Raw genomic sequence first — 18,334 nt, forward strand, 5'->3', positions numbered from 1 at the left:
GTCTATGGTGTCCAAGTCACTCACGACATCCTTAACGGAACGTGGTCCCCTACACGGACCGTCTAGGATGTCGTGAAGGGTCCATGGTCCATTTTGAATTCGTGGACTTGCCTAAATTTTTCCTTTTAGCCCTTTCTGGAATTTTGAAGTGTTACAATAGGTCCTGCCCAAAGTTTGTTATTGTTACAATAATTTTGATCATAGTTCAAATTTATTTCAATTTTTTCACTTAAAAAGTATAACTTATAAGATTATTGTGGTTGATCCATTAAGCAATATTAATATGAATTGGAACGGTCTCAGAGACCCTTGTACTTGTCACTTTTTGTCACCTTCCCTCCTACTCCAGACTTTTCCAACTGAACCCTCGAATCCACTGAAACCCAATATGATGAACCCTTTTTTGACCTGTCATCTCATGTGGCAAAAGTAGTTCAAGTGCGTAAATCACGCCCATTTTAGGAGCGTGAAATGCTTTTGAAAGACTAATAACGGTCACTTTTGCCCATCTTCCTCAAAATTCCCCTAATTTCTTCTTCAAATATCCTAAGTTTCTTCTCTTTCTCACTCTTTTATCTCTCTCCAAAATTCTTTACTCCGAATTTCTTCTTCTTCTCCACAATCGATTAGGCGCAGTCTATATTTTATTTTTCTCACATTTATCTTACTTGTTAACTATTTCGTTCTTCACAATGATTGTTCGTTTTTTGCTATTATGGGCTTCATGATGAACTTAAGATGTCAAGACCATCAACAAATTCACGAAGAATGTTTTGGGGCTGTCAAAAATACTCAAATGGTAAGGGATGTGAATTTTTTCGATAGGCTGATATGGTTGATCGTACATACCAAGAACAATACTACATGAAGAATCAATCACCAAATGTTGATCATGGAAGGCATGAAAGACATGGGAGATAGAGCATTAGTATTGATATCAGTGTTGTTGTGATTGTTTGTCATTTGGTTTCTATATTTTGTATTTAAGATGTATCAATGATTTATTTATCTAAGTACTATGATAATGTAACAAAATCTATGAAAGTGTCCAGATTAAGACTTATAATTATCACAACAAATTCTTACGCAAAAATAACTTGTTTGTCATAATAAGTTAACGCAACAATTGAAAATTAAGTCAATAGTGGAAAATATCATAGACAATTGAGAATTTAGCTAGGCAAAACATGAGTCTTTTTTACGAAACATTATGTGTATTGAGTGCTTGGTGTAGACTGAGCGGCTCATTTGTAACTTTGTTCTTGTAGCTGCCTTTGTGTAATTGTAGTTCCACCCTTCCACCTTAGTCCATTTGGTTTGTAATCAAGATCGATATTGGTAGGCACTGAACTCTTCAATGGTGCAGAATGTAACTCTCTATCAGTAGTTCTGACTGTTACAAGGTAATACTAATATTAGTTAGAGATTCTATAGAATCAAACTAAAGGTCCTTAAATGATAATACTTACCCTCTCGATCACATCATCATTTGCTCCAAATAGCACAACAAAACAGTTGTTGTTGGCTTCTCTATTCTTGGCCTCTTGTATCTGGGATTTTCACCACCTCTTTTAATTTTGCTACTCTTCTTTGAGCCAATAACACTAGTAGTTGACTGCTGAGTACTAAATAGACTTGTTGGTTAAGCAACACTTGCACTTCTACTAGCAGTTGTTGTAGCAGTAGTTGCACCTCCATAAGTTGTTGAAGTAGTGACTGATCTTTTAGTAGTTGCACCACCACTTCTACCAGTTACACCTGTAGAAGCTGCTGAAGTAGTTGCACCACCATTTTCACCACTACTATCACCTCTAGCACCACCAGTTACACCGCCACTTACACCTTTAGAAGTTGCAGTAGCACCACCAATATATCCACCTCCATTAGTATAGCCATTTTCCTACATACAAATTTTTGTCAAACAGAATTAAGAAGTATTGATAAAAATAAACTTAATTAACAAATTTGAAGAAGTTAAAGCAAAACTTACAGCAATTGGACATCCTTTCTTGTTATGTCCAAAAATTTTACACAAAGAACATTTCATTTTCTCCCCTTCCTTGTAGCCTTTCCAAAACTTCTTCTTATTAGGCTCATTACTATCTTTAGTCTTTTTTTTCCTTGGTCTTCGTGGCATAGGAGTGATTTCAGGTGGCTCAATGGATGGTCTTGTACTCTTGGACCACATCTTCATATTTGTCATAGGTTGAATGAACTTACTTTAGGCCTACAGACCTTCAAATATGTTTCCTTGTTGTAATAGTGATCAACAAATGACTCAAAATCTAGATCCTTGTTATGCATTGCAGTAATTTTATATGCACGAGGAATCCCCTTAAGTTGTCATGACTACAACTACACACTTTTCTTTTGAGATTAACAACATGTTTATATGGTGGATGCAGAATCTCATAGTCATTATCTCCATTAAACGTAACCTCACATGTGGTTGCATGTTCAGCATTATCACTAAGAATTTGCATAGCCATAGGTGACACATCAATAATTCATTTTTCAGAAAACTCCCTCATTTGAGTCATTCTATTCATGACTTCGGCTCTAATTTCCTCTAACATTGTGATGATTGATTTGAATATAGCTGCCAAGATTCAACTATTGAATGTCTCATAGGTATTATTCTCAACTATGTTACACTTGCTCTAAATCATGTTTGATGCACTTGATAAATTAAGACCATGTGTCCTTAGATTCTTTATTAACCATTGCTCATGCTATAAGATACATCTGATTATTTCCATATTTGAAAATGCAAGACAACAATTCACCTTTATACACACCTTTCAAAAATGCACCATCAAAATTAATTATCATTCTACACCCCTCCATCCAATCACTTTTTAATGCTCCAAGAAAAATATAAATCCCTTGGAATATCTCTTTTCCAGGAATTGTATTCTTCAATTTCTTAACAACCACAGTAATTCGTGGATCTGTAGACTTCAGCTCCTCAACATAGTCATACAATCTAGCAAATTCCTCTATGAAATCACTCATATGCTCATTCATTACTTTCTTTTTTTTGCTCTTCTACAACTTGTTTTACAAACATACAATTCATAATCCTTTTATATCAAGCCTTGAATCTAATTTAGTTTGATGCTAGGCTCGCTCATGTTTATGTCTTTGTAAGTCTTACAAATTTAGTTTGGAGTACACAACTTGTGTCTTGTTATTTTGAAACACTTGTGGACAAGAAAATATGTCTTCACAATAAAATTTATAGTTTTACCCTCGATACTTTCAAGAATATGTCAAAGACAACCCTTCTTAAGACATTTTGCCCTGATCCTTTACTTGTCATTAGGTTTAAGTTTAATGTTCATCCTTCTGAATGAAATAAGTCGTAGTGCTTTCCTAAATTGAACATTATTCACAAAAGTCATATACAACTGATTTTTTCTTATTTTTTTTGCAGTTGGGTCAAAATAAACCTTTATACTTGAATTCCTAAGTGGTGGATCTACAACCTCATTAGAATCAACAGGATCCCCTTCATTTTCCCAAATATCACTACCAGGATTTGAGCTATCAAAATAGAGGTCATCCATACCCAATTTTCCTTCATATCTTCCCCTCTTTTTCTTATAAATATCTTCAAAATCAGCATCGATATCTACAAGACTATAAGATATCTCATCTACATTTATTTTAGTAGTATTTTTTTGATTAACTTGTTCTTAAATTTTTGCCTGCCTAGCTTCAACAAACTCAATATTTAAGTCACTTAAGTCATCAATGTTCTCATCAACATCATAAAGTGACTTAGAATCAGATTGTTCAGCATCTACATGTACATCAGATTCATCAGTTGTTCGAAGGTGATAAGAAGAAAAGTCATTATCTTGACCTTGACCTACATCTTTATCTAAGTCCTCTAAAGAATCCTTAGGAGCATTTGTCTCCTTATTCTTATCCTTTATTATCCTAGGTTGCTGATCTTTTACATTTATATCATTTTTATCATATAGTTGAGGAAAGACATATCAGTCCTAACATTTATAACGGTAGGTGGGGTGGTGGGCAGTAGGTGGGGGGTTACCTTTTTTGGGAGTAAGCAATCTGGCTATTTGCATCTCAGTAGGATTCTCAACAATTAGTACTAATTTGATGTACCATGTATATACACATCAACTAAGTCCCCACCCTTTAAGTTGTTAATAAATCTCAACATATCAACATTACTTTTCAACACATAAAAATCACCTTTTTTGTTATCTTTACACCCAAATGTATCAACTTTGTCAACTCTCAATTCTCTCGCTAATTTATGACAAAACATAATATGAAGTTTATCCATATCGATTCTGAGTTTATCAAGATCAGAAATTCCATTAGCATACCGGAGTTCAGGCTCAGATAAAAAACAACCACCATAATACAATTGAAGTGTAATAATTGTTGAAGCCATATTCCTACCATGCCTGCAAAGTTATGTAAATACGTTTAGATGATTAACAAAAAATCCTAAATGACAAAAAAACCTTAATTTACAAAAAGCCATAATCGACAAAAAAATCTAATTTTAAACTTATTCTTTACGGAATACAACAAAATCCTCTATAATAATATGATATAATCCACTAACAAGAAAGAAATTCAACGCAATTGGTAAAAAATATATAAAAAAATGAAAGATACGAAAAAACCCTAGGTTCAGCAGATATTCAAGACAAATGTCATTGAATACATAATACTTCTACAAATTGTTATTAGGCATGTAAAAAATCAAAATCTTTCCTAAAATCACACCATGACCTCTGCAATTGTACTAAACCCTACCGTGAACTCAAAACATCAAATTAAAAATGAATCATAAAAAACACAACCGCAAAACAAAGAGAAGGAAAATCAGTCAACAAACTTACAACTATGGAGTGAAATGCGAACTCAAACACTTCACAAAATCAAACAAAATCGCGGTCATGAACGATGTAAATCGGGACTAGAGAGTACAAAGGTCTAGTTGAAAAGGAAAAAAGAAAGAAATGTTTGAAAGAGAAAGCAATAACCTATTTTTAAAGATGTCATTTCCTACGTGACATTCGTAAAAAAGTTACTGTGGCTTTTGTCGATCACGCACCACTGAATGATCAAAAAAAGGATTTAGAATGTCGGATTTTAGTGGGTTCGAGGGTTATACCGTCTAAATTCTTTATAAATGTATTAATTGCGTATTTATTAAATTAATAACTAATTCAATATCTTACTTCCTATATTCGTATATAATTTCTTTAGAAGTACTCTTTAGCTTGCAATGAATGTGGAAGGTGAAAAAACTTTTAAAACATTTTGATCAATAAATATTGTATTTTTATTAAATAATTTATAACATTTAAATTTAACGCAGACATAAAATCGTAATTTAATTAGCTTAATTTAGGTTTTAATCGACAGTCGAAGTCGGTATCCCGCAGGCCCGCCCGCACCCATCAACACACTTGTTCGAGTCGGTCTTTCACTGATTTTTTATAAACCCCACAACCCAAGCCCTATAGTAAGTTTTGCTCTACCTCACTTCTACTACCGCTCCGTCGCCTCCTCCGTGAATCCATTTTTCACGGCCACAGGACCACCGTCGGTCTCCGGTGACAACTCAATTCGCAAATCTCTGGAGACATTTTACGTCCAAACGATTATCGAGGTTTTGTAGTTCAGTTAGGGTTTTTGTACTTCGCTGCTCTTATGTAGGTTGAGATTTTGACTTCTAACGAAGTTATGTGGAGTGGAAACGGACAAGATATGTGGAACAATAGTAACATAGCACCACCAGGTACTAGCGGAGGACCACCGCCGCCGCCGCCGTCGATGATGCAGCCACCTATGATGCCTCCGCCACCTGGTACGAGTTCAGTACAGCCTATGATGCCTCCTGGAACAAGTGGTGGAGGAGCTAGTGGTGCTGGACCGCCTTTACCACCTCCATCTTATACTGTTTTGCCGACTGAAGCTCAGCTTGAAGAGAAAGCTAGGAAATGGATGCAGCTCAACTCTAAGCGGTATAGTGATAAGCGGAAGTTTGGATTTGTGGAGACGCAAAAGGAGGACATGCCTCCGGAACATGTTCGGAAGATTATTAGGTATTTATTCTTTGCAATTCTTAAATTGTGCATTTTTAGGTGTATAACATCATAAAATGCAGGTAATCTATTTGTTGGGTTTAGTTTAGCTTTTAGGTAATTTGAATAAATGCATTAGTTGGTGTGTATTATCAGATTTTGAGATCGTGCTAATGTATTTAGGAGAGACGTTGTGGTTTAATTAATTAGGTAATAGGCTGGGAATTTTCTTGCAATTGTATATGACTGAGGTTTTTTCAGATTACAGTACATGGTTTGTTAGAATTGCTCCAAATCTATTTGTAGTTTTTTTTTGTTTAGTTTATTGATAGCATTAGAGTGTGAGCTTTCTAAGAAATAAATACCTGTAGTGAAATTGTCGAAGCTGTAGGTTTGGGGAAGTTTGGGAGTAAACCAAGGGTTTTGTTACGTGGAATCTAAGTGCTTATTTTTTACGGGGAACAGTAGTTGGTTGTGTACGAGAGCACTAGTTTGGGAAGTGGCGTACATTTTCACAATTAACTTGAGCTTTGATGCTTCTAATTGAGGTTCTTCTTTGTTTAAATAGTGGGTATATGAAAGTAGTGGTAAATTGGTGTTTACAATGTGCTTTCTTGAGTTCTGATATTTGGTGGGGCGTCATGACCAACTTTGTTGTTACAATATGTGCGCAATTAAATTTAATGAACACCTGGAATGTAGAGCCTTGTAATAATGCAGGGACGGGGACTGTCAAATATTATTAAGAAGAGAAATGAAAGAAAAAAGAACGTCTTATCTCAGAATGTATAGATCTTCAATTCAAGTTCTTTTGCTCTATATCTTTGATCTCCTTGAAGTTCTGATGTCAGCATAGAAAAACTGCTTTCTTCCACTGTCTCAACATCACTTGTACTTGGAAATCGTAACTCTGGCGAACCATTAAAAAGAATAAATCATGATTTGGGTGATAATGTTTCCTTAGCTTTATAAATATGTGATTTTGTTGTACTTCTGTTCTGGTTTGCTCATTGAGCATATACATATTACAGGGACCATGGGGATATGTCTTCAAAAAAATATCGTCATGATAAACGTGTGTATCTCGGAGCTCTTAAATTTGTACCACATGCTGTTTACAAACTCCTTGAGAACATGCCTATGCCGTGGGAGCAGGTACTACTTATAGCCTTTTTGATTATTCTATTCTGACTGTGCTTTGTCTTGTTACTAGTCAAATCTTCAGTTTGTTCTAAAATACTTCTTTATTTAATAGGTTCGAGACGTAAAAATCCTGTACCATATTACTGGTGCTATTACATTCGTTAACGAGATTCCATGGGTTGTTGAACCTATATATCTGGCTCAGGTATGCCAACTTCGCTTTGCTTTGGTTTTGTTTCCAACTACACTGAGTTATATATGGTTAGACTGATTCATAATTATGAAATATTCCAGTGGGGCACAATGTGGATCATGATGAGAAGGGAGAAGAGAGACCGGCGACATTTCAAGAGAATGCGTTTTCCTCCCTTTGACGATGAGGAACCACCGTTAGATTATGCTGATAATCTTTTGGATGTTGATCCTTTGGAGCCAATCCAGTTGGAGTTGGATGAAGAAGAAGATTCTGCGGTTTATAACTGGTTTTATGACCACAAGCCACTGGTGAAAACAAAGCTTATTAATGGTCCTAGTTACCGCAGGTGGCATTTGTCCCTCCCTATAATGGCAACACTTCACCGACTGGCTGGACAGCTTCTTTCAGACCTGACTGATCGCAATTACTTCTACTTGTTTGATATGGAGTCTTTTTTCACGGCTAAAGCATTGAACATGTGCATACCTGGTAAGAAATATTCTCAACTAGTCCTTAGTTCTCTTTTTTCTATCTTCTGAGTTCTTAGCTAATTTGTCTGCCGAGGAAATGCTGGTGGTCTGAACTGCTTTAGCTCTGCCTCGCTGAAAGATTATCCTCTGATGGAATTCTAGATTTTCTTTATTCTGCCTATTTCCTGCATAACCTTATCCAGAAGGTATACCTGTGTGATTGGTAGTTCAGGAACCTAAAAATTATGATAATTCTGAGTTCTCCCATGTGTTCATTATTTGGTGGGGTATTTCCATGATAGCCATGCATATTTGGCTTTCCTATTCTAATTTAGGTAATAAATAGGTAATGTGTCACATTTGAACACGGTTTCCTTCTAATATCTATTGTTCTATCCCTTTTTCCTGGATTAGGGAGGGTAATTATTTTTCACGGCACGTGTTGATCCGTTGGTAGATTCTCTTCACTAAGAAGCTTTTATTCTGCAGGTGGTCCAAAGTTCGAACCTTTATATCGTGACATGGAGAAAGGAGACGAAGACTGGAACGAGTTCAATGATATCAACAAATTGATCATCAGGTCACCACTTAGGACAGAGTACAGAATTGCCTTCCCTCATCTCTATAACAACAGGCCAAGAAAGGTCAGGCTTGGCATATATCACACTCCGATGATCATGTACATAAAAACAGAGGATCCTGATCTACCTGCTTTTTATTATGATCCGCTGATACATCCCATAGTCACCAAGGACCGAAGAGAGAAGAAAGTTTCTGATGACGACGACGATGATGATTTCGCCTTACCTGAGGGTGTGGAACCGTTGCTGACAGAGACTCCAATCTATACTGATACTACTGCTGCTGGTATCTCCCTATTGTTTGCCCCACGCCCATTTAACATGAGATCTGGTCGAACAAGACGTGCTGAAGATATTCCCCTTGTTTCTGATTGGTTTAAGGAGCACTGGTATGCTTTCATCTTTTCTTTTGCTTATCTTGTTTGTCATGGTAAGTTAATCCTTAATACTTCAAATGTATTAACTATCTATTTTGTTTCCTCCAGTCCTCCATCATATCCTGTCAAGGTTCGTGTCAGTTATCAGAAGTTGTTGAAATGTTTTGTATTGAACGAATTGCATCACAGACCCCCCAAGGCCCAGAAGAAGAAGCACCTCTTTCGCTCACTTCAAGCCACAAAATTTTTCCAAACCACAGAACTTGATTGGGCAGAGGCTGGTCTTCAAGTTTGTAAGCAGGGATATAATATGCTGAATCTCTTGATCCATAGGAAGAACCTGAACTATCTTCATCTTGATTACAATTTTAATTTGAAGCCTGTTAAGACACTAACTACCAAGGAGCGTAAGAAATCACGGTTTGGAAATGCTTTCCACCTGTGTCGTGAAATTCTGCGTTTGACAAAGCTTGTTGTTGATGCCAATGTCCAGTTTCGTCTGGGAAATGTTGATGCGTTTCAGCTGGCAGATGGCTTGCAATACATTTTCTCGCATGTTGGTCAGTTGACGGGTATGTATCGTTACAAGTACAGGCTTATGAGGCAGATTCGAATGTGCAAGGATCTGAAACATTTGATCTATTATCGATTTAATACCGGGCCAGTTGGAAAAGGTCCTGGTTGTGGTTTCTGGGCACCTATGTGGAGGGTGTGGTTATTCTTTCTTCGGGGTATAGTACCTCTTTTGGAACGTTGGTTAGGAAATCTACTGGCAAGGCAATTTGAGGGTCGCCATTCAAAGGGGGTGGCCAAGACTGTCACAAAGCAACGTGTTGAAAGCCATTTTGATTTGGAACTCCGTGCTGCAGTAATGCATGATGTCCTTGATGCTATGCCAGGTAACACTTTTCTGTTGTTGCTTGTCCGTCTCTTTTGGGATGCTTCTATTTAATTCAGTTACTCAACCAATGCTTTTGACTAATATAGTGGTTATTTACTGCAGAGGGGATCAAGCAAAATAAAGCAAGAACCATCTTACAGCATCTTAGTGAAGCATGGCGTTGTTGGAAGGCAAATATTCCTTGGAAGGTATTATTCCCTTCCTTTTCCCCCTCTCCAAAACAATGAGTTTTGCGTAAGACAAGTCATTCAGTTGCTTTTTTGGCTATTTGTTTATTAGGTCCCGGGTTTGCCTGTTCCTATTGAGAACATGATTCTCCGCTATGTCAAATCCAAAGCTGATTGGTGGACAAATGTTGCTCACTACAACCGTGAACGTATAAGAAGAGGGGCAACTGTTGACAAGACGGTGTGCCGGAAAAACCTTGGAAGATTGACTCGCCTTTGGCTGAAGGCTGAACAGGTAATAACTGCTGTTATTATCTGTGGTTATTTTTAATCGTTTTCGGTTTTCCTCTTATTACATTTGCTTATTGGTGAAAGCTTGGGGTAATTCATGCTCCTTTGTCGTTTTCTTGCAATTGACAGGAGCGGCAACATAATTACTTGAAAGATGGACCATATGTTACTCCAGAAGAAGCAGTAGCCATATATACTACCACTGTGCATTGGTTGGAGTCGAGGAAGTTTTCTCCTATACCATTCCCTCCGTTGTCATACAAGCATGACACAAAGCTACTAATCCTTGCACTTGAGAGACTGAAAGAATCTTACAGTGTGGCTGTGAGGTTGAACCAGCAGCAAAGGGAAGAGTTGGGTCTCATTGAGCAAGCCTATGATAATCCTCATGAAGCATTATCACGAATTAAGCGTCATCTGCTTACTCAGCGTGCCTTCAAAGAAGTAAGTTTCACCATTTGAAAGATATCATTTGAGTGTTAATATGCTGATCTGGTTGTACCAATTATGATCTTGTTGCACCATCCTATGTTGAGGAAGTTCAGATCATAGGATTCACTCTATCCAAATATCCTAAATCAAGAATGAGGCATGCTCCAATCTTACAACCGGTCCCAATTGGTCAAGTATCATGTAAAAAACCCTAGGTCAATGATAGCATTTATGAGTTTTGGATACATTGAGGTTCTGTTTCCTTTTATTCTCACTAGGGATTAGGGATTAAATGTGAATTGAATTCAAACAGACATTAGTTGATTGATTTTGGGTTTAGTTTGAACAAATTCTAGATTCATGCTCTAATATTTTCCTGGTTGTTGCTAAACTGAGCCCTCCAGAATTAGTTTGGTAGTTTTTTGTGAGAATAGCTTTCTGACAGAAGGTACTGATGATTGCATTTCACAGGTTGGTATTGAGTTTATGGACTTGTACAGCTACCTCATTCCAGTTTATGAGATTGAGCCACTTGAGAAGATTACTGATGCATATCTGGATCAGTACCTATGGTATGAAGGTGATAAGCGTCATCTCTTCCCAAATTGGATTAAGCCTGCCGACTCAGAGCCACCACCTCTGTTGGTGTACAAATGGTGTCAAGGCATAAACAATTTGCAAGGAGTATGGGACACTAGTGAAGGACAGTGTGTGGTGATGCTGCAGACCAAGTTTGAGAAGTTCTTTGAAAAGATCGACTTGACCATGCTGAACAGGTTTGTTATTGGAGCTATTGGTATTTAAATTTGATAATGGGTTTTATGGTATTTGTTTTAACCTACTTTTTATTTTCTTGTAGGCTTCTGCGTTTGGTGCTCGACCACAATATTGCTGATTATGTCACTGCAAAAAACAATGTCGTGCTGTCTTACAAAGATATGAGCCATACAAATTCATACGGGCTGATACGGGGCCTTCAGTTTGCTTCATTTGTTGTACAGTACTATGGACTTGTGTTGGATCTTTTGCTCCTTGGTTTAACTCGAGCAAGTGAAATTGCGGGTCCACCACAGATGCCTAATGAGTTCATTACCTATAGTGATTCTAGAGTGGAAATAAGGCATCCAATCCGGTTGTACTCTCGATACATTGACAAGGTGCATATATTATTTCGCTTCACTCATGAAGAGGCTCGGGACCTTATCCAAAGATATCTTACTGAGCATCCTGATCCCAACAATGAAAATATGGTTGGTTATAACAACAAGAAATGCTGGCCAAGGGATGCAAGAATGAGGCTCATGAAGCATGATGGTAATTGTTATTTAGTTTTTTCCATGTTCCTTAATTTTAAATTTGTGTAGTTAGTGTTTACGGGTAAATATTAATGAGTGTTGATTTATTTTCATGTTACTATGGAACTTGACTTCCATTTTGGTTAATTCACATTTCAGTTAATCTTGGGAGAAGTGTCTTCTGGGACATGAAGAATCGACTGCCTAGAAGTATCACTACTTTGGAGTGGGAAAATAGCTTTGTCTCTGTTTATAGCAAAGATAATCCGAACTTGCTCTTCAGCATGTATGTACCTCTTTCTGTTTGTTTTCTATTATTGCTTTCGGATGGTGATGTCTACTACCGAGAATCCTGTAGGTTGCTTAAATATATTCTTTGGGTGGTGGCAATGGGTCTGGATGATTCTATATGCCAAATCTTTTAGGAAACCGTTTTGTTTAGCATGTCTGGATTAGAGTGGTTTATGGCTTACTCTTTTATTGTGGTCTCTGTTATCTACTTACGTTGAATGAGCTTATGTTGATATGCTTGTTTAGGTGTGGGTTTGAAGTTCGGATACTGCCTAAGATTAGAATGACCCAAGAGGCATTCAGCAATACAAGAGACGGAGTCTGGAATTTGCAAAACGAGCAGACTAAGGAACGCACGGCTGTTGCCTTCTTGCGTGTAGATGATGAACACATGAAGGTGTTTGAGAATCGTGTTAGGCAGATCCTTATGTCCTCTGGCTCTACAACATTCACAAAGATCGTTAACAAATGGAACACTGCTCTTATTGGTAACATCTTGTTCTAAGAATTATTCCTGCATGAACTTTGGTCTTGCTAGTTGGTCCTTGCAACTGAGGTTTCTGGTTCGTTCTTGTAGGCCTCATGACATATTTCCGTGAAGCAACGGTGCATACACAAGAGTTGCTGGACCTGCTGGTCAAATGTGAAAACAAGATACAAACTCGTATTAAGATTGGTTTGAACTCAAAAATGCCTAGCAGGTTAGTTGTTGAATTATGTTTGACCTTGTGTCTGGAATTAGCTAGCTAAACTTTCAGTAATTATATTTTATTTGATGAATATGTTTTAGGTTTCCTCCTGTTATTTTCTACACACCAAAGGAAATTGGAGGGCTTGGAATGTTGTCAATGGGTCACATATTGATCCCCCAGAGTGATCTTAGGTATAGTCAGCAAACAGATGTTGGTGTCACACATTTCAGAAGTGGAATGAGCCATGAAGAGGACCAATTGATCCCAAATCTGTACCGGTACATACAGGTGAGTTTTGATGCTGGCTGACTTATTCTTTTGTCCGTCTAACTTATTAGCTAATACCAATTTATCACTCCTTGACAGCCTTGGGAAAGTGAGTTCATAGACTCTCAGAGAGTTTGGGCCGAGTATGCTTTGAAAAGGCAGGAAGCCCAGGCACAGAATAGGCGCTTGACTCTTGAAGATTTGGAAGTGAGTTTCCTTTCTTTTCTACATTAATAACTCTCTTTGAACTTTGGATAAGTAGGATTGTCTACAACCTCTGCCGTACTCTCTCTTAAGTGGTTTACAAGTGGTTTACAGGCCAAGCCAAAATCACATTGTTTGTAATAATTTTATATGGCTTTTGGGACTCCCAACAGGGGAAATACAGAAAACAAGCTGGTGAGAGATGATATTTTGTGCCCATTCTCTCTGTCTACTCTCTTTTAACTGTTTTCACACGGAGTCGAAATCATGTTGTTTGTGACATTTTTTATTTCCTTTAATTATTGCTCAAAAAGAAAAAAGAATACCAGAGCTAGTGGGAGATGCTGAAATCATGCCCAACACATTCTTGCTTTTTTTTTGGTGTGTGTGTGTGTTAACAGCTTTCATGCTATTTTGAGCAATTGGTTATTTGCTCATTTTGTTAACTTGCCTCTTGTGATCCATTAGGACTCGTGGGATCGTGGAATACCTCGAATCAACACATTGTTCCAGAAGGATCGCCACACCCTTGCATATGACAAAGGATGGAGAGTAAGAACAGATTTTAAGCAGTACCAAGTTCTTAAGCAGAATCCGTTCTGGTGGACACACCAGAGGCATGATGGGAAGCTATGGAACCTGAATAATTATCGTACTGATGTTATTCAAGCTCTTGGAGGAGTTGAAGGAATTCTGGAGCATACATTATTCAAAGGAACATAGTATGCTCTCTTCCTCACCGCTCTTTGCATTTCATTTATCTTGCTGGTTTCACATATTGATAGTACAGCACAGCAGTCTCTGTGCCTTACGCTCTCCTATTCAGTTAGGGTTTTCGTTTCCTGCTTGTTATGTTATGTCCTATTAGTCTTGGAATTAACAATAAATAGAAGGCTCGAACAATGTGGCAATGGTTTAAGGTGTTGTGCTGTCATTATCTGGTACAGCCTGCATGGCTAGCAATTTTACTCTTTTTTACTTTCAAGAGTGATTCAAGGATTTTTTTTTTTTTTTTGGGGGGGGGGGGGGGTGAGGTTGTGGTATGCTTTTACTCTCTGGAGTGGGTTATTTTGTCTCAGTTTTGCACAAGTTCCTTGATTCCGGTTTTGCTAACTCAGTTCCTTTTGATATTCAGTTTCCCTACTTGGGAGGGACTTTTCTGGGAGAAAGCTTCAGGTTTTGAGGAATCCATGAAGTACAAGAAACTGACTAATGCTCAACGATCTGGGCTTAATCAAATTCCAAATCGTAGGTTTACACTTTGGTGGTCACCAACCATAAATAGGGCAAATGTCTATGTTGGTTTCCAAGTACAACTGGATCTGACTGGGATATTTATGCACGGGAAGATTCCAACTCTGAAGATATCTTTAATACAGATATTCCGTGCACATTTGTGGCAGAAGATCCATGAGAGTGTTGTCATGGATCTCTGCCAAGTTTTGGATCAAGAGTTGGATGCATTGGAAATAGAAACTGTACAGAAGGAAACGATTCATCCAAGAAAGAGTTACAAAATGAATAGCTCGTGTGCTGACATCCTTCTCTTTGCTGCGCATAGATGGCCAATGTCAAAACCTAGTCTTGTGGCTGAATCAAAGGATGTGTTTGACCAGAAAGCTAGCAACAAATACTGGATAGATGTGCAGCTTCGGTGGGGTGACTATGATTCTCATGATATTGAGCGTTATACACGAGCAAAGTTCATGGATTACACAACGGACAATATGTCTATTTATCCATCGCCTACTGGTATGTGACATGTGCATTTGTTGATCAATCGAATTCATTCCCTTTGTCAGACAAGTTTTAGTTACTTGGTTCTTTTTTCAGGCGTTATGATTGGACTTGACCTTGCTTACAACTTGCATTCCGCCTTTGGAAACTGGTTTCCTGGTTCAAAACCATTGCTTGCCCAAGCCATGAACAAGATTATGAAGGTATCTCTCCCTTCGAAATCATCCATTATTTTCGTACAGTGGTGCATGCACAGTATGTGTTACAGCTGAGTTTCTTAACATCCTTATGTTCCATTATGCAGTCAAATCCTGCGCTCTATGTGCTGAGGGAACGCATAAGGAAAGGGTTGCAACTGTATTCTTCAGAGCCCACAGAACCATATTTATCATCTCAGAACTATGGAGAGATATTCAGCAATCAAATCATCTGGTTTGTTGATGACACAAATGTGTACCGTGTGACCATCCACAAGACCTTCGAGGGAAATCTGACAACAAAGCCCATAAATGGTGCAATTTTCATTTTCAATCCCAGGACAGGTCAACTGTTTTTGAAGGCAAGTGCAGTTCGACTATAATTTTCTCATGAACTCTTTGGGAGAACTCCATTGTTCAGTGGCTAATGTGTCCTGTTCTTTTCATTTACAGGTCATTCACACAAGTGTGTGGGCAGGGCAAAAGCGTCTTGGCCAACTGGCGAAGTGGAAAACAGCCGAAGAAGTGGCTGCGCTTGTTAGGTCTTTGCCTGTTGAAGAACAACCAAAGCAAATTATTGTGACTCGGAAGGGAATGCTTGATCCATTGGAGGTCCACTTGCTCGATTTTCCAAATATTGTTATCAAAGGAAGTGAGCTGCAATTACCATTCCAGGCTTGTTTGAAGATAGAGAAATTTGGTGATCTGATACTGAAGGCTACAGAGCCACAAATGGTTCTGTTCAACATATATGATGATTGGTTGAAGAGTATCTCATCTTATACAGCATTCTCCAGGCTCATCCTCATTCTGCGTGCGCTCCATGTGAACAATGAGAAGGCTAAGATGTTACTCAAGCCTGACAAGTCTATCATTACTGAGCCTCACCACATCTGGCCTTCACTTACAGATGACCAGTGGATGAAGGTATGCTTTAGTCAATGTACCTATGCTTCATCTGGTATTTGCCATACCTTGATATTGTGAAAGGAACTCTTGTCAGTGGCTTTATGATCGCTCTTCACAAGGAGAATCTCTCTTTTTGTTTTGTTTGGTAGTGCACCTGTTAGGTTTTTGACTTTGATTTGGTTGACGTATTTCTAATTCTGGATTGTTGTGCATGGTTTCAGGTTGAGGTAGCGCTTCGAGATCTCATTCTCTCAGACTATGCAAAAAAGAACAATGTGAACACATCAGCATTGACAGTGTCTGAGATCCGTGATATTATACTTGGAGCTGAGATAACTCCTCCATCACAGCAGCGCCAACAGATAGCTGAGATTGAGAAACAGGTATGCTTTTGGTCCCTCTAGTACTTGGTGAAGTAGTGTTTTGTTTTAGATTTGCTGTTGCTGATGTACATACCCTTTCAGGCTAAAGAAGCAAGTCAACTGACTGCTGTTACGACAAAGACAACTAATGTCCATGGTGATGAGTTGATTGTTACTACAACAAGTCCCTATGAACAAGCTGCCTTTGGCTCTAAAACAGATTGGCGTGTCAGAGCAATTTCTGCTACAAATCTCTATCTCCGTGTGAACCACATATATGTAAATTCAGAGGATATAAAGGTGCTCATTTTCTCCCCTTCTTTTGCTCAACTAGATGCTATACCTTTTTATCACTTTCTACCTAGAGTCATTGTTGTTAACAAAAAAAATTGTTCTTCTAACATTCCGATTTTGACTACTTGTTCAGGAGACTGGATATACTTACATCATGCCAAAAAATATATTGAAGAAGTTCATCTGCATTGCTGATCTGCGGACACAAATTGCTGGTTACTTATATGGTGTAAGTCCACCAGATAATCCTCAGGTGAAAGAAATCCGGTGTATTGCAATGCCTCCACAGTGGGGCACACATCAGCAGGTGCATCTACCTTCTGGTCTTCCTGAGCATGATTTTCTCACTGACTTGGAGCCGTTGGGATGGATGCATACACAACCAAATGAGCTTCCTCAGTTATCGCCACAGGTCAACTTCTACTGATTTTCATTTTGGTGTAGCTGTAATGAGTTATTCCTGGCATCTGGTTAGGTTTGTCTATTTCCTCTATGCACGGCTCTTCTGATGTGTGAATTATTCTGAATAACAGGATGTGACTTCACATGCTCGGGTCCTGGAGAACAACAAACACTGGGACGGAGAGAAGTGTATTATATTGACATGCAGTTTCACGCCAGGGTCTTGTTCATTAACTGCGTATAAGTTGACGCCAACCGGGTACGAATGGGGACGTGCTAACAAGGATACAGGAAGTAACCCTCATGGTTACCTGCCAACCCATTACGAGAAGGTCCAGATGCTGTTGAGTGACCGATTCCTTGGCTTTTATATGGTAAGTATGCAAGAAAGACTATTTAGTTGGATTTTTGATTGCTGCATCGGTGTGTTTCCTGCATGTTTGCGATATGCTTTCTCCAATCTAGATCCGAATCTAAATTGATATATTTTGGTGCAGGTACCTGATAATGGACCTTGGAATTACAACTTCATGGGAGTGAAACACACTGTTAGCATGAAATATGGAGTGAAGTTAGGAACTCCTCGCGAGTACTACAATGAGGATCACAGACCGACACATTTCCTGGAATTCAGTAATATGGAGGAAGGTGATACTGCTGAGGCAGATCGAGAGGACACATTTACATAATATACTGCTATCATTTTCCAATCAGAATGGTTACTTTTTGTGTTCTTGTATTGTTTAAGCTGTAATAGAGAGTGAGTGTAGTGGCGGATGGAACAAAGCTGTAAATATATGAAAATGATATTGTGGCTTGATGCCACTGTATACTTTTTATCGGAGGATGAGCCTCTGCTAGCTTTTAGCTGGTATAGAATTTTACTATTTAGCTGGGCTCTGCTTGTTTGCAGTGAAACAAACAGAGGCTTGTACATTAGAGGAGGTAAAATTGTGTTTTGGGTATTCTGAATTTCCCTTAACCCTCTATCATCTTTTTCTTCAAATTTTGTTACTACTTGTACATTGATTATTGTTTGTTCCAATACT

The 18,334-nt window shown here is 38.2% G+C and overlaps 1 protein-coding gene across 1 annotated transcript; it reads left to right on the plus strand.

Annotated features, from left to right (window-relative positions):
• Positions 1-5,364: 5,364 nt before the first annotated feature.
• Positions 5,365-18,257, plus strand: LOC101261833 (pre-mRNA-processing-splicing factor 8A). The gene is made up of 26 exons (XM_004242776.5): positions 5,365-6,098; positions 7,109-7,232; positions 7,333-7,425; positions 7,515-7,905; positions 8,376-8,856; positions 8,953-9,743; positions 9,848-9,933; positions 10,025-10,207; positions 10,333-10,647; positions 11,107-11,411; positions 11,495-11,949; positions 12,090-12,216; positions 12,468-12,709; positions 12,799-12,922; positions 13,012-13,201; positions 13,280-13,387; positions 13,853-14,106; positions 14,520-15,136; positions 15,218-15,324; positions 15,426-15,680; positions 15,772-16,245; positions 16,449-16,610; positions 16,692-16,889; positions 17,017-17,295; positions 17,417-17,659; positions 17,783-18,257. The coding sequence occupies exons 1-26, from the start codon at positions 5,737-5,739 to the stop codon at positions 17,972-17,974; spliced, it is 7,158 nt and encodes a 2,385-aa protein (XP_004242824.2). The 5' UTR covers positions 5,365-5,736; the 3' UTR covers positions 17,975-18,257.
• The last annotated feature ends 77 nt before the right edge of the window (positions 18,258-18,334 follow it).

This window comes from Solanum lycopersicum, chromosome 7, assembly GCF_036512215.1.
Source record: "Solanum lycopersicum chromosome 7, SLM_r2.1".
Classification (NCBI taxonomy): Eukaryota; Viridiplantae; Streptophyta; class Magnoliopsida; order Solanales; family Solanaceae; genus Solanum; species Solanum lycopersicum.

Bases quoted from the DNA above. Each gene is read 5' to 3' on its own strand.
- LOC101261833 (XM_004242776.5), top strand. From the start codon at position 5,737: ATGTGGAGTGGAAACGGACAAGATATGTGGAACAATAGTAACATAGCA. The intron at 6,099-7,108 runs GTATTTATTCTT...TACATATTACAG, and splicing joins CATGTTCGGAAGATTATTAG to GGACCATGGGGATATGTCTT. The intron at 12,923-13,011 runs GTTAGTTGTTGA...AATATGTTTTAG, and splicing joins AACTCAAAAATGCCTAGCAG to GTTTCCTCCTGTTATTTTCT.